The following is a 13,198-nucleotide window of genomic DNA, read 5'->3' on the forward strand; positions in this document are numbered from 1 at the left end:
GTCACGTAAACGTCTGTCAGACCAAAGATATTATAACAAATGAGGTGAGGGATGGTTCACTCATCTTTCGGAGTAAACTTCCTGTTATGCACTTGAGTGAAGACCCAAAAGCGGTTTAACAGAAACAGAGTTCTTTTAATGAGAAAACAGGAATGGCATAGATCCTCTTCCGACGTTGTCAATGGCACAATAGACTACCCGCAGTTTGTCTATTTCTATGTTTGGCCTGATGCCGCCAGTGCCGCCAGTCTGCAAGGAGCCGCCAGTGCCGCCAGTCTGCAAGGAGCCGCCAGTGCCGCCAGTCTGCAAGGAGCCACCAGTCAGCCTGGGGCCGCCAGTCAGCCAGAGGCCGCCAGTCAGCCAGGGGCCGCCAGTCAGCCAGGGGCCGCCAGTGCCGCCAGGGGCTGCCAGTGCCGCCAGTCAGCCAGGGGCCGCCAGTGCCGCCAGTCAGACAGTGCCGCCAGTCAGCCAGGGGCCACCAGTGCCGCTAGTCAGCCAGGTGCCGCCAGTCAGCCCAGAGCCGCCAGAGCCCCTCAGCCCAGAGGCGCCAGTGCCCCTCAGCCCAGAGGCGCCAGAGCCCCTCAGCCCAGAGCCCCTGCCCCTCTGTCCCGAGCTGCCCCTCAGTCCAGTGGGGTCATTTAGTAGGGTCGCCGTGGTTAGGAGGCCACGGAAGCGGACAAGGTGGCGGACTAAGACTATGGTGAAGTGGGGGCCACGTCCAGCACCAGAGCCGCCACCGCAGACAGATTCCCAACAAGACACTCCCCAATAGGTTCAGGTTTTGCGGCCGGAGTCCGCACCTTGGGGGAGGGGGGTACTGTCACACCCTGACCATAGTTTGCTTTGTATGTTTTGTTTGGTCAGGGTATGATCTGAGTGGACATTCTATGTTACATGTCTATTTCTATGTTTGGCCTGATATGGTTCTCAATCAGAGGCAGGTGTTAGTCATTGTCTCTGATTGGAAACCATATTTAGGTAGCCTGTTTGGTGTTGGGTTTTGTGGGTGATTGTTCCTGTCTCTGTGCTTGCACCAGATAGGGCTGTTTAGGTTTTCTCACGTTTATTGTTTTGTTAGTCTATTCATGTATAGTTTTCTTTATTAAAGAACCATGAATAGAAAGCACGCTGCATTTTGGTCCGCCTCTCCTTCAACTCAAGAAAACCTTTACAGCGGAGAGCTGCCCAGTGACACGAGCCTACCAGGCGAGCTAAATTACTTCAATGCTCGCTTCGAGGCAAATAACACTTAAACATGCATGAGAGCATCAGCTGTTCCAGACGATTGTGTAATCACGCTTTCCGCAACCGATGTGAGTAAGACCTTTAAACAGGTCAACATTCACAAGGCCGCAGGGTCATATGGATAACCAGGACGTGTACTCCGAGCATGCGCTGACCAACTGGCAGGTGTCTTCACTGATGTTTTCAACCTCTCCCTGTCTGAGTCTAATATCAACATGTTTCAAGTAGAGGTCTACCGATAATAATTTCTCAACACGATACTGATTTATTGGAGGACCAAAAAACACAGATACGATTAATCGGCCAATTTTTATGTATATATTTGTAATAATGACAATTGCAACAATACTGAATGAACAATGAAGCATTTTATTTTAACTTAACATAATACATGAATAAAATCTATTTAGTCTAAAATAAATAATGAAACATGTTCAATTTGGTTTAAATAATGCAAAAACACAGTGTTGGAGAAGAAAGTATAAGTGGAATATGTGCCATGTAAAACAGCTAACGTTTAAGTTCCTTGCTCAGAACATGAGAACATATGAAAGCTGGTGGTTCAATATTCCCAGTTCTCCAGTATTCCCAGTTAAGAAGTTTTAGGTTGAAGTTATTATAGGAATTATGACGTGTTGACAATTTCTCTCTATACCATTTGTATTTCATATACCTTTGACTATTGGATGTGCTCATAGGCACTTTAGTATTGCCAGCCTAATCTCGGGAGATGATAGGCTTGAAGTCATAAACAGCGCTGTGCTTCAAGCGTTGCTAAGAGCTGCTCGCAAACACAGTAAAGTGCTGTTTGAATGAATGCTTACGAGCCTGCTGCTGCCTACCACCGCTCAGTCAGACTGCTCTATCAAATATCAAATCATAGACTTAATTATAACCATTCGGTATTGTGTTGAACGGGTGGCAACCCTAAGTCTAAATATTGCTGTTACATTGCACAACCTTCAGTGGTATGTCATAATTATGTCAAATCTGGCAAATTAATTACGGTCTTTGTTAGGAAGAAACACAGTTTGCAGCGAGCCAGGCGGCCCAAACTGTTGCATATACCCTGACTCTGCTTGCACTGAACGGAAGAGAAGTGACACAATTTCCCTAGTTTATATTGCCTGCGAACATGCATTTATTCTAACTAAATATGCAAGTTAAAAAAATATACTTCTGTGCATTGATTTTAAGAAAGGCATTGATGTTTATGGTTAGGTACATTTGAGTAATTAATGTGCTTTTTTTCGCAAATGCGCTATTATTAAATCATCACCTGTTTGGCGAAGTTGAATTAGGCTGTTATTTGATGATGCTGCGGGTATTGTGTTCTACCCAGTCCTACCGCAGAACACACAGACAGTGAGACAGACCTGTCCATGAGCGACTTGAGATAGAAGCTGTTTTTCAGTCTTTCGGTCCCAGCTTTGATGCACCTGTACTGACCTTGCCTTCTGGATGAAAGCGGGGTGAACAGGCAGTGGTTCGGGTGGTTGTTCGGGAGGGGCTGCTCCCTCTGCTGTTTCCTGTAGTCCACGATCATCTCCTTTGTTTTGTTGACGTTAAGTGTCAGGTTATTTTCCTGACACCACACTCTGAGGGCCCTCACCTCCTTCCCGTCTCGTCGTTGTTGGTAATCAAGCCTACCACTGTAGTGTTGTCTTCAAACTTGATGATTGAGTTGGAGGCTTGCATGGCCACTCAGTCATGAGTGAACAGGCAGTAGAGGAGAGGGCTGAGAACGCACCCTTGTGGGGCCCCAGTGTTGAGGATCAGTGGAGTGTAGATGTTGTTTCCTACCCTCACCACCTGGGGGCGGCCCGTCAAAGTCCAGGATCCAGTTGCACAGGGCGGGGTCGAGACCCAGGATCTCGAGCTTAAGGGCTTGTAATAAGCATTTCACTATAAGGACTGTCCTAAACTGATTTTTGTTAGTGAATTCGTCATGACTTACTTGATTGGGTTGATTGGATTGTGTTTTGAATTCGACAATTCTCAGTTGCCCACTAACACGGAATCTGAAGATGCGGTTATTGCGTTCTACCCAGTCCTACCGCAGAACACACAGACAGTGAGACAGACCTGTCCATGAGCACAGTGGATTTGACTTTGTTTACATAAGACAACACGTTGCACATTTTTTACTTGAGAAATACTACACCCTACACCTTTGCTATATGTTAACTCAAGAAATCTGTAATTCATTTGAGGTTATCTTAGATTCATTCTTACTATTTTGAGGAAGTAATACTGGCTTTGTTCCTTTGGTGTCTCATGCGGGACCAACATCAGTAACTGGCAAATCAAACCACAACCCCAAGACTGAAATTACATTTTTCTTAATGAGCAACAGAGAAACACGTGGAATCGGTACGTTCATTTTGCCAAGTACCAGCGTGCTGCCTGGCAGGCTGGCACTCTTTATTATGTAGGCTAACGGTATCTAGGGAGCCATTTGGACCATAATGAAACTAGAGTTATTGACTAACTCCCGCTTGGAGTTTCCCAAAAGACACCTAAAGGACTCTCAAACTATGGGAAACAAGTTTCTCTGGTCTGATGAAACCAAGATTGAACCCTTTGGCCTGAATGCCAAGCTTCACGTCTGGAGGAAACCTGGCACCATTCTTACGGTGAAGCGTGGTGGCAGCAGCATGCTGTGGGGATGTTTTTCAGAGGCATGAACTGGGAGACTAGTCAGGATCGAGGGAAAGATGAATGGAGCAAAGTACAGAGAGATCCCTGATTTAAAACCTGTGCCATAACACACAGGACCTCAGACTGGGGCAAAGGTTCACCTTCCAACAGGAAAAAAACCCTAAGCACACAGCCAAGACAGTCCAGGAATGGCTTTGGGACAAGTCTCTGAATGTCCTTGATTGGCCCAGCCAGAGACCGGACTTGAACCCTATCGAACATCTGAAAATAGCTGTGCAGGGACGCTCCCCATCCAACCTGACAGAGCTTGAGAGGATCTGCAGAGAAGAATGTGAGAAACTCCCCAAATACAGATGTGCCAAGTTTGTAGTGTCATACTCAAGAAGACACAAGGCTGTAATCGCTGCAAAGGGTGCTTCAATATTGTACTGAGTAAAGGGTCTGAATACTTATGTAAATACGTTATTTCAGTTTTTTATTTGTAATAAATTGGAAAACATTTCTATAATTTTTTTTTGCTTTGTCATTATGGTGTATTGTGTGAAATTTCAGGAAAACAATTGATGAGGAAAACAATTTAATCAATTTTAGAATAAGGCTGTAACATAATAAAATGTGGAAAAAGTCAAGGTGTCTGAATACTTTCCAAAAGCTCTATCTCAATTCTGAATAGTCCCCTTAGTGTCCAACCAACATGAAGGTAATTGACATTCATTCCGTAATCTACAGTAAAAAGTTATTTCACATTCACAGCCTGTTTATTGAGACATGAATGTCTGAGAGTGCTAATTTATTTTATAATGAAACACAGAAAAAACAGAAAATAGAAAAAGATAATGCTAATTAATCCATTCTCTCTTTCTGTCGGCTAGGCGGTGACATTGTCATTATAATACTCAATTATCCCCCCTGCCAATCATCATCAACGCGTCTCATAACGATGACATGTCTCGTTTCCATTTCATTCGATGGGCTACAAACGACGCCTGTGTCAAGTCAATCACTGGGAGTAAACACAAGCAACTCAAATGAACAAAGCTGTTTAAATACCAGGCAGAGAAATATGTTTAATTATCAATTTAAATGCTGTTTAAATACCAGAAAGACAGTGTTGTGTTTGAGACCACCTAAAGCGAGACTGATTCAAGACCAAGGCCGGAACGAATCAGGTCCGTGTCAAGACCAAGACCGGAGGGTGGGTGAGACTGAGTCAAGACTGAGACCGGGAGGGGGACGAGAGTTACGAGACTGAGTCTCGACCAATGCCAGAAAAATGCGAGTCCAATTCAAAACCGTTGCTGTAGTTTTGTCAAATTGTCACCAAAATAAGAGTTCAAAATGTCCAGTATTTCTGTGTTCATATTTCAGAACAACATATGGATTCTTTAGACATTCAAAATGGGGGAAAAATGCTTTCTGAGGGCAAATAGAGCCACTCTACAAATGTTTACTAGGCCTAACACAGTGGGGGCCTTCTACGCTTTTCGAGAAAAGCTAAGGATTTATAAAATAATACAAATAATAATTATTTGTATTTTATCTTCAATTATGTTTTGATTTAATCTTATTCAATCCAATTAGGATATTTTCTTTGGTTTTCTCTGGGGAGATAAATCTAGCTAGCTAAGTCCTTCAGAAGCTTGATAGAAGGCACGTGTCATTCAACTGTATTAGTGCAACATTTTGGAGTAACAGTGGAATCAACCAATCACATTGGCTTGTAATGGGTGGGACCTTTTTTTACAAAAACGTATGGAAATTTCTGCCTTCTCGAAGGCCGACAGGTCACTGTGCAATAGCAAGCAGTAGTTTTCCCACGGTCTAGCTAGCTAGATTTTGTTTTAGGCTAGTTTGCAGTGACTGCATCAGGTGTTATCGAAGAGGATGATGTTGCTAATTTGTTAGCGTCTCCCTTTTCAGCAAGTTTCAAATGATCATCATCTGGTGAGTGGAACTGTGCTTTTTATTGCAGCTCACATCCTGTTATTAGACATGTCCAATCAAAATAACTTATACTACATGACTAAAAGTATGTGGACACCTGCTCGTCGAACATCTCATTCCAAAATCATGGGCATTAATATGGAGTTGGTCCCCCCTTTGCTGCTACAACAGTCTCCACTCTTCTGGGAAGACTTTCCATTAGATGTTGGAACATTGCTGCGGGGATTTGCTTCCATTCAGCCACCAGAGCATTAGTTAGGTTGGGCACTGTTGTTGGACCTGGCTCACAGTCGTAGTCGGCATTCCAATTCATCCCAAAGGTGTTTGATGTTGTTGAGGTCAGGGCTCTGTGCAGGACAAACCATTTCTGTATGGACCTAGCTTTATGCACAGGGGCATTGGCATGCTGAAACAAGGAAGGGCCTTCCCCAAACTGTTGTCACAAAGTTTGAAGCACAGAATCATCTAGAATGTCATTGTATACTGTAACGTTAAGATTTCCCTTCACTGGAACAAAGGGGCTAGCCCGAACCATGGAAAAACAGCACCAGACCATTATTCCTCCTCCACCAAACATTACAGTTGGCACTACACATTCAGGCAGGTAGCATTCTCCTGGCATCTGCCAAATCCAGATTTGTCCATTGGACTGCCAGATGGTGAAGCGTGATTGTTCACTCCAGAGAACGAGTTTCCAATGGCGGCAAGCTTTGCACCACACCAGCCGACTCTTGGCATTGCGCATGGTTATATTAGGCTTATGTGCGGCTGCTCGGCCATGAAAACCCATTTCATGAAGCTCCCGACAACCAGTTCTTGTACTGGCGTTGCTCCCAGAGGCAATTTAGAGCTCTGTAGTGAGCGTTGCAACCGAGAACAGACGATTTTTACGCGCTTCAGCACTCATCGGTCTCGTTCTGTGAGCTTGTGTGATCTACCACTTAGTGGCTGAGCCATTGTTTTCTCCTCAACGTTTCCACTTCACAATAACAGAGCTTACAGTTGACCGGGGCAGCTCTAGCAGGGCAGAAATGTGGAAATTTGGGAATGTGACTGGTTGGAAATGTGGCATCCTGTGACAATGCCACGTTGAAAGAGACTGAGCTCTTCATTGAGGCCATTCTACTACCAATGTCTGTCTCTGGAGATTATTTGGTTGTGTGCTCGATTTTATACACCTGTCAACAACGGCTGTGGCTGAAATAGTAAAATCTACTCATTTGAAGGGGTGTCCACATACATATATATATTGTGTGTGTGTGTGTGTGTGTAAAACATTGTTGCGTTTATACTTTAGATCACCGGTTACTTTGTGCTAAACGTGTAATGTTTTTTGCTATCGGAAGTAATAGTTGTACAATTCAGTTGAGAAATTCTTAGCCGAATTGTATTTTTGTATTCTTATGATTGGGGCCTACTGGCTTATTATGTCCGAGTGAACAGGCTGCTGTCTTTCCATCGGCCCGATGCAGTGGTGTAGTGGGTCTTGAGTGAAGGAAAGGCGCCCTGTGTGAAACATCCTATATTTTCCCATTTTTTTTAAACATTTGTTTTTTGGAAGGTGTGGCTACACTTTTTAATTCAATTGAGCAAAACAAATGCCCTCCAAATTGATACAAATCAGCATGCTATCATTCTGTCAGGTAGGTCTACATTGCAATCAACATATAATTGGGAATGTTTTTTGGGACAGCCTTTAGAAATAGCCTACTAACCAAGACTAAAGACGAAACCTTTTCAATACCTGGTTTGCATACCTATTGTTGGCTTAGTTAGCATTTACTGGTAAATATCATCAGTTGAAACGTCTTTCCTACCTATCTGCTCCATGCAACAACCAGTTGAGAGCTGAGCACTCTTACAGCCTGAAGATTATATTCTGCTGAAACTAGGCTGTGTGCTGTGTGCATGTGAATGTATTTCACGTGCTTTGTGATTATGTAGCCTACTTTGTGCATGATTTCTCTATTATACTACATTATTAATATGTTGTATACCTCCACTACACTACTTTGATATGCAACAGAAAGGATTATTAAAGTGAGTATAGGCATTGCCAGCTTACACCTGCTTATAGCCTCCACTACACCACTGACCCTTTAGTGTTTCTCCTACATTTACTCTCCTACATTTAATTTATTTGATTTAACTAGGCAAGTCAGTTAAGAACAAACCCTAACCCGGACGAAGCTGGGCCAATTGTGCGCCGCCCTATGGGACTCCAGATCACGGCCAGATGTGATACAGCCTGGAATCGAACCAGGGTCTGTAGTGACGCCTCTAGCACTGAGATGCAGTGCCTTAGACCGCTGCACCACTCGGGAGCCCTTAAGCCATCACTTTAATGTATTATGGTTACTATCCTTTTAGCATCACGAGCCTGTCACACTAAAAGCCTAGGTCCAATATGTTCACCACTGCACAAACATGTCTAAAATAGATATAAAGACTATTACAACTTCCCCCTGTCTCTCCTTACTTCCCCGCCAGCTAGTCAAGGAAATTCTGACAAAGTTTGAGGATATTTTTCAATGAAAGTAAAGTAGTAATCCCAGGTTTCAAATTTTTAAGATATTAATTTTTCAAGAACGCAGCGCATGTCTCTGGCCTGGTGAAGCCTTTTATGCGCTGACTGAATGGAACCTGAATTTAGGAGTTTTTTACTCCGCTGCATGTGCACTCACTGTCCAAGACCGAGTCACGACCAAGTAAAAATGTATCCACTAAGAATGGCCTGAAACACTCACTCAATATGTAGACCGGGAACTTTGTCTCGAGTACTACACCACAGGAAGATAAACTCATCAAAAAAAGAAACATCCTCTCACTGTCAATTGCGTTTATTTTCAGCAAACTTAGCACATGTAAATATTTGTATGAACAAAACAAGATTCCAAAACTGAGACATAAACTGAACAATTTCCAAAGACATGTGACTAACAGAAATTGAATAATGTGTCCCTGAACAAAGGGGGGGTCAAAAGTAAGTCAGTATCAGGTGTGGCCACCAGCTGCATTAAGTACTGCACTACATCTCCTCCACATGGACTGCACCAGATTTGTCAGTTCTTGCTGTGAGATGTTACCCCACTTTTCTACCAAGGCACCTGCAAGTTCCCGGACATTTCTGGGGGGAAGGGCCCTAGCCCTCACCGTCCGATCCAACAGGTCCCAGACGTGCTCAATGGGATTGAGATCTGGGCTCTTCACTGGCCATGGCAGAACACTGACATTCCTGTCTTGCAGGAAATCGCGCGCAGAACGAGCAGTATGGCTGGTGGCATTGTCATGCTGGAGGGTCATGTCAGGGTGAGCCTGCAGGAAGGGTACCACATGAGGGAGGAGGATGTCTTCCCTGTAACGCACAGTGTTGAGATTGCCTGCAATGATGATGTGGTCTGTGGCACACCGCCCCAGACCATGACGGACCCTCCACCTCCAAATAAATACCACTCCAGAGTACATGCCTCGGTGTAATGCTCATTCCTTCGACGATAAACGCGAATCCGACCATCAACCCTGGTGAGACACAACTGCGGCTCATTAGTGAAGAGATCTTTTTGCTCTCCTGTCTGGTCCAGCAACGATGGGTTTGTGCCCATAGGTGACGTTGTTGCCGGTGATTTTTGGTGAGGACCTTCCTTACAACAGGCCAACAAGCCCTCAGTCCAGCCTCTCTCAGCCTATTGCGGACAGTCTGAGCACTGATGGAGGGATTGTGCATTCCTGGTGTAACTCGGTTGTTGTTGCCATCCTGTACCTGTCCCGCAGGTGTGATGTTCGGATGTACTGATCCTGTGCAGGTGTGCAGGTGTTGTTACACGTGGTCTGCCACTGCGAGGACGATCAGCTGTCCGTCCTGTCTCCCTGTAGCGCTGTCTTAGGCGTCTCACAGTACGGACATTGCAATTTATTGCCCTGTCCACATCTGCAGTCCTCATGCCTCTTTGCAGCATGCCTAAGGCACATTCACACAGCTGATCAGGGACCCCGGGCTTCTTTCTTTTGGTGTTTTTCAGAGTCAGTAGAAAGGCCTCTTTAGTGTCCTAAGTTTTCATAAATATGACCTTTAATTGCCTATCGTCTGTAAGCTGTTAGTGTCTTAATGACTGTTCCACAGGTGCATATTCATGAATTGTTTATGGTTCATTGAACAAGCATGGGAAAGTGTTTAAACCCTTTACAATGAAGATCTGTGAAGTTATTTGGATTTTTACGAATTATCTTTGAAAGACAGGGTCCTGAAAAAGGACTGAGTTTTGCTGAGTTTACATCTTATTGTCAAATACTTTCATATTTGTTCAAATACCAGGAAGAAATTGTGAGAGGCTCTCTTCTATAAACTGTAACTCTACTCTGCCCTGTTAATGGATTGCGATTTCAGTGACTAAATCAATTTTGAGGTATTAATTTTCCTGACATGAGCATGACCTTATTGATCAGTAATCAGTATACATCCAGAGACCATAAAATCTATTAAATTTATTTTTTCCCATCATCAATCTACACATTATACCCCATAATGACAAAGCAAAAACAGGTTTTTAGACATTTTTGCTAATTTATACAAATGTACATAAGTATTCAGACCCTTTGCCCAGTACTATATCAAAGCACCTTTGGCAGCAATTACAGCCTCAAGTCTTCTTGGATATGACGTTACAAGCTTGGCACACCTGTATTTGGGGAGTTTCTCCCAAATTGTTGTCCTGTTGGAAGGTGAACCTTCACCCCAGTCTGTGGCACTGAGCACTCTGGAGCAGGTTTTCATCAAGGATATCTCTGTACTTTACTCTGTTCATCTTTGCCTCGATCGTAAGTAGTCTCCCAGTCCCTGCCACTGAAAAACATCCCCCACCATGAGGCTGCCACCACCATGCTTCACCGTAGGGCTGGTTTCCTCTAGATGTGACTCTTGGCTGTCTTGTGTATTTTGGCTTCCTCTGGCCTTCAATTCTGCAGATGTTTTTGGTTACCCTTCCCCAGATCTGTGCCTCGACACAATCCTGTATCGGAGGTCTACGGACAATTCCTTTGACCTCATGACTTTATTTTTTAAATTTTAATTTAACCTTTATTTAAATCATGTACAATCAATTGAATTTACCACAGGTGGACTCCAATCAAGTTGTAGAAACATGTCAAGGATGATCAATGGAAACAGGATGCACCTGAGCTCAATTTCGAGTCTCATAGCAAAGGGTTTGAATACTTATGTATTTTCACTTCGTCATTTTAGGGTATTGTGTGTAGATTACTGATTTTTTTTTCCATCCATTTGAATTAAATGGATTAAAAGCATTTTGAAAATCTACGCCTGGTAACCCGTTCAATCACCAGGCGCACAACAAAACAGTGCAATGAACAGAGAAGAGCGGACTCTGACGTTTTTCGGGAAAATTTTCTCAAAACGTTCCAAAATGACCAGTGGTGCCCCCCTTAGGCAGAACCCAGGTGGGGGTTGCTCACTACCCAGAATAAGGCTGTAATGTAACAAAATGTGGAAAAAGTCATGGGGTATGACAACTGGCACTGTATGTTTCTGCTGATTTCATTATCTGGCTGCCCTGTATGAAGCCTCTGGGACTCTATAACCAATGCAGTTATCAGGGACAATCAATGTGTCTCCAATGGCTGTTACATTACTGTATGTGCCTGAGGCCATTGTTGACGCTGCATTATAGAGATATTTGATCATTGTAGGAGCAATGTTCCCTCTAAGCTGCTCGTGTGTGCGGGCCTGCAGCTCCCTGGGACTGCCACGCAGAGGAAATAGAGAGATTGAACTTCACTAAACTTTCTGGAGTTTTCCCACTAACACTATCAACATTTCCCTTTGCTGTGGGAATTGTGATCGAATCAATACAATATTAGCCACCTCTAATGCAACATACCGAAAACAAAATTAAGTATGCAAGACTTATTATGAAAAACTAACTATTCAAGAGATTCTGTTGTCGGCAGAACGCATCGGAGTAGGATTCTATTGCATTGACATGCAGGACTCTACACAGACCTATGCACCATAACCAATAAGAACTGCAGTAGGCCTATATGCAAATAGACCATTGGCATATTTGGATCTGTGCCATTCACTTTGAACTGGACTGTGTTTACAGTTTCAGCATTCATGAGTAGTAGCGCTTGTTTTGAGATCAAAATGAAAGATACATGTAGCAACGTGTGCACATTTGTACATTTGTTCATATCCTTTTCTAGTTAGTGGGTAATTAGCCCAGTTATATATCATTTGTAGTCTGCAATGGGGGAGTGATTGTTTCCTACAAGAGCACAAAACGTGTACATTTCTAGACATCTTTGAAAATATTTTTTTTTGTCTTAAACGGGCAATGTTGTATTTTGAGAGAGGCTTTGAACAAGCTAAGTGGCTAATAGGCAGAGGGTAGCACTACATGACCACTGTTAAAACTAACTTAAAGCTGGCACAGCCTCAGTGTTCACAGTAAACACACACCGGAAGTTGCACAAGTTTGCGCTCCGCAGACAAGACATTTGCTCAGTGATGAAAACAGTTAGAGGGAACAATGTGTAGGCGTATTGGATGGCATTACGATGATGATGTTACATAGTTTGGAGGATGGTGATGATGCTCTGGCTAACAATTACCAATGATGATTTATCTAGTATGTATTGCTTGTGGTGTGTGTGTTATACAGGTAAACCAAGCCCACCAGTGAACCTAACACACACCCAGAACGCAGAGGGAGAGCTAGTTCTGAGCTGGAGCAACCCACAGCCCCATGCCAGCCCTGTCCCACTGAGCTATGAGGTCCGATACATTACCTCCTACAACACCTCTAACCCCAACTGGAAGGTAAGAACACACTGGCCTCAGAGCAAACACAATATCTAAGTACAGGTCCTACAACAAATATAGACAAACATAATTTATCAGAGAACAAGAGCAAACACGTTAAGTGAGATTCTTAAGACCACTCATATTTTATTAGTCATATTCTTAGTCATCCCAATGGCATTGTGTATTTGTGTCAAATTCTGCATTTGCAGGTAGAGTAACATCTTGTTTCTCTCCACTATTCCTCTTGCTCAGCATGTGAAGGTGACTGGAGACCAGTGGGTGTCTCTGACTGGATTGAGGGCAGGTCTGCACTACATTGTACAGATCCACTCTCACCACTCTGCTCTGCCCCACCTGTGGAGTGACTGGAGCCAGCCACACCACATCTACCTGGAAGGTGAGACCCCTGCCTGCACAGAAACACCCTTAACATAGAGTTAACTTACAATTGTACATTTGAGTCATTTATCAGACGCTCTTATACATAGCTTCTTACAGGAGCAATTAGGGTTAAGTGCATAGTTTAAG

At 43.7% G+C, this 13,198-nt stretch overlaps 1 protein-coding gene across 1 annotated transcript in view; it reads left to right on the forward strand.

The window, feature by feature from the left end:
• LOC135556184 (leptin receptor-like) overlaps positions 1-13,198 on the forward strand; it is a 73,374-nt gene that overhangs the window by 31,572 nt on the left and 28,604 nt on the right. The window contains exons 7-8 of the mRNA XM_064989174.1: positions 12,528-12,685; positions 12,923-13,067. Coding sequence (XP_064845246.1) covers positions 12,528-12,685; positions 12,923-13,067 — 303 coding nt within the window. The remainder of the gene's footprint in view (positions 1-12,527; positions 12,686-12,922; positions 13,068-13,198) is intronic.

This window comes from Oncorhynchus masou, chromosome 15 (genome assembly GCF_036934945.1).
Source record: "Oncorhynchus masou masou isolate Uvic2021 chromosome 15, UVic_Omas_1.1, whole genome shotgun sequence".
Lineage (NCBI taxonomy): Eukaryota > Metazoa > Chordata > Actinopteri > Salmoniformes > Salmonidae > Oncorhynchus > Oncorhynchus masou.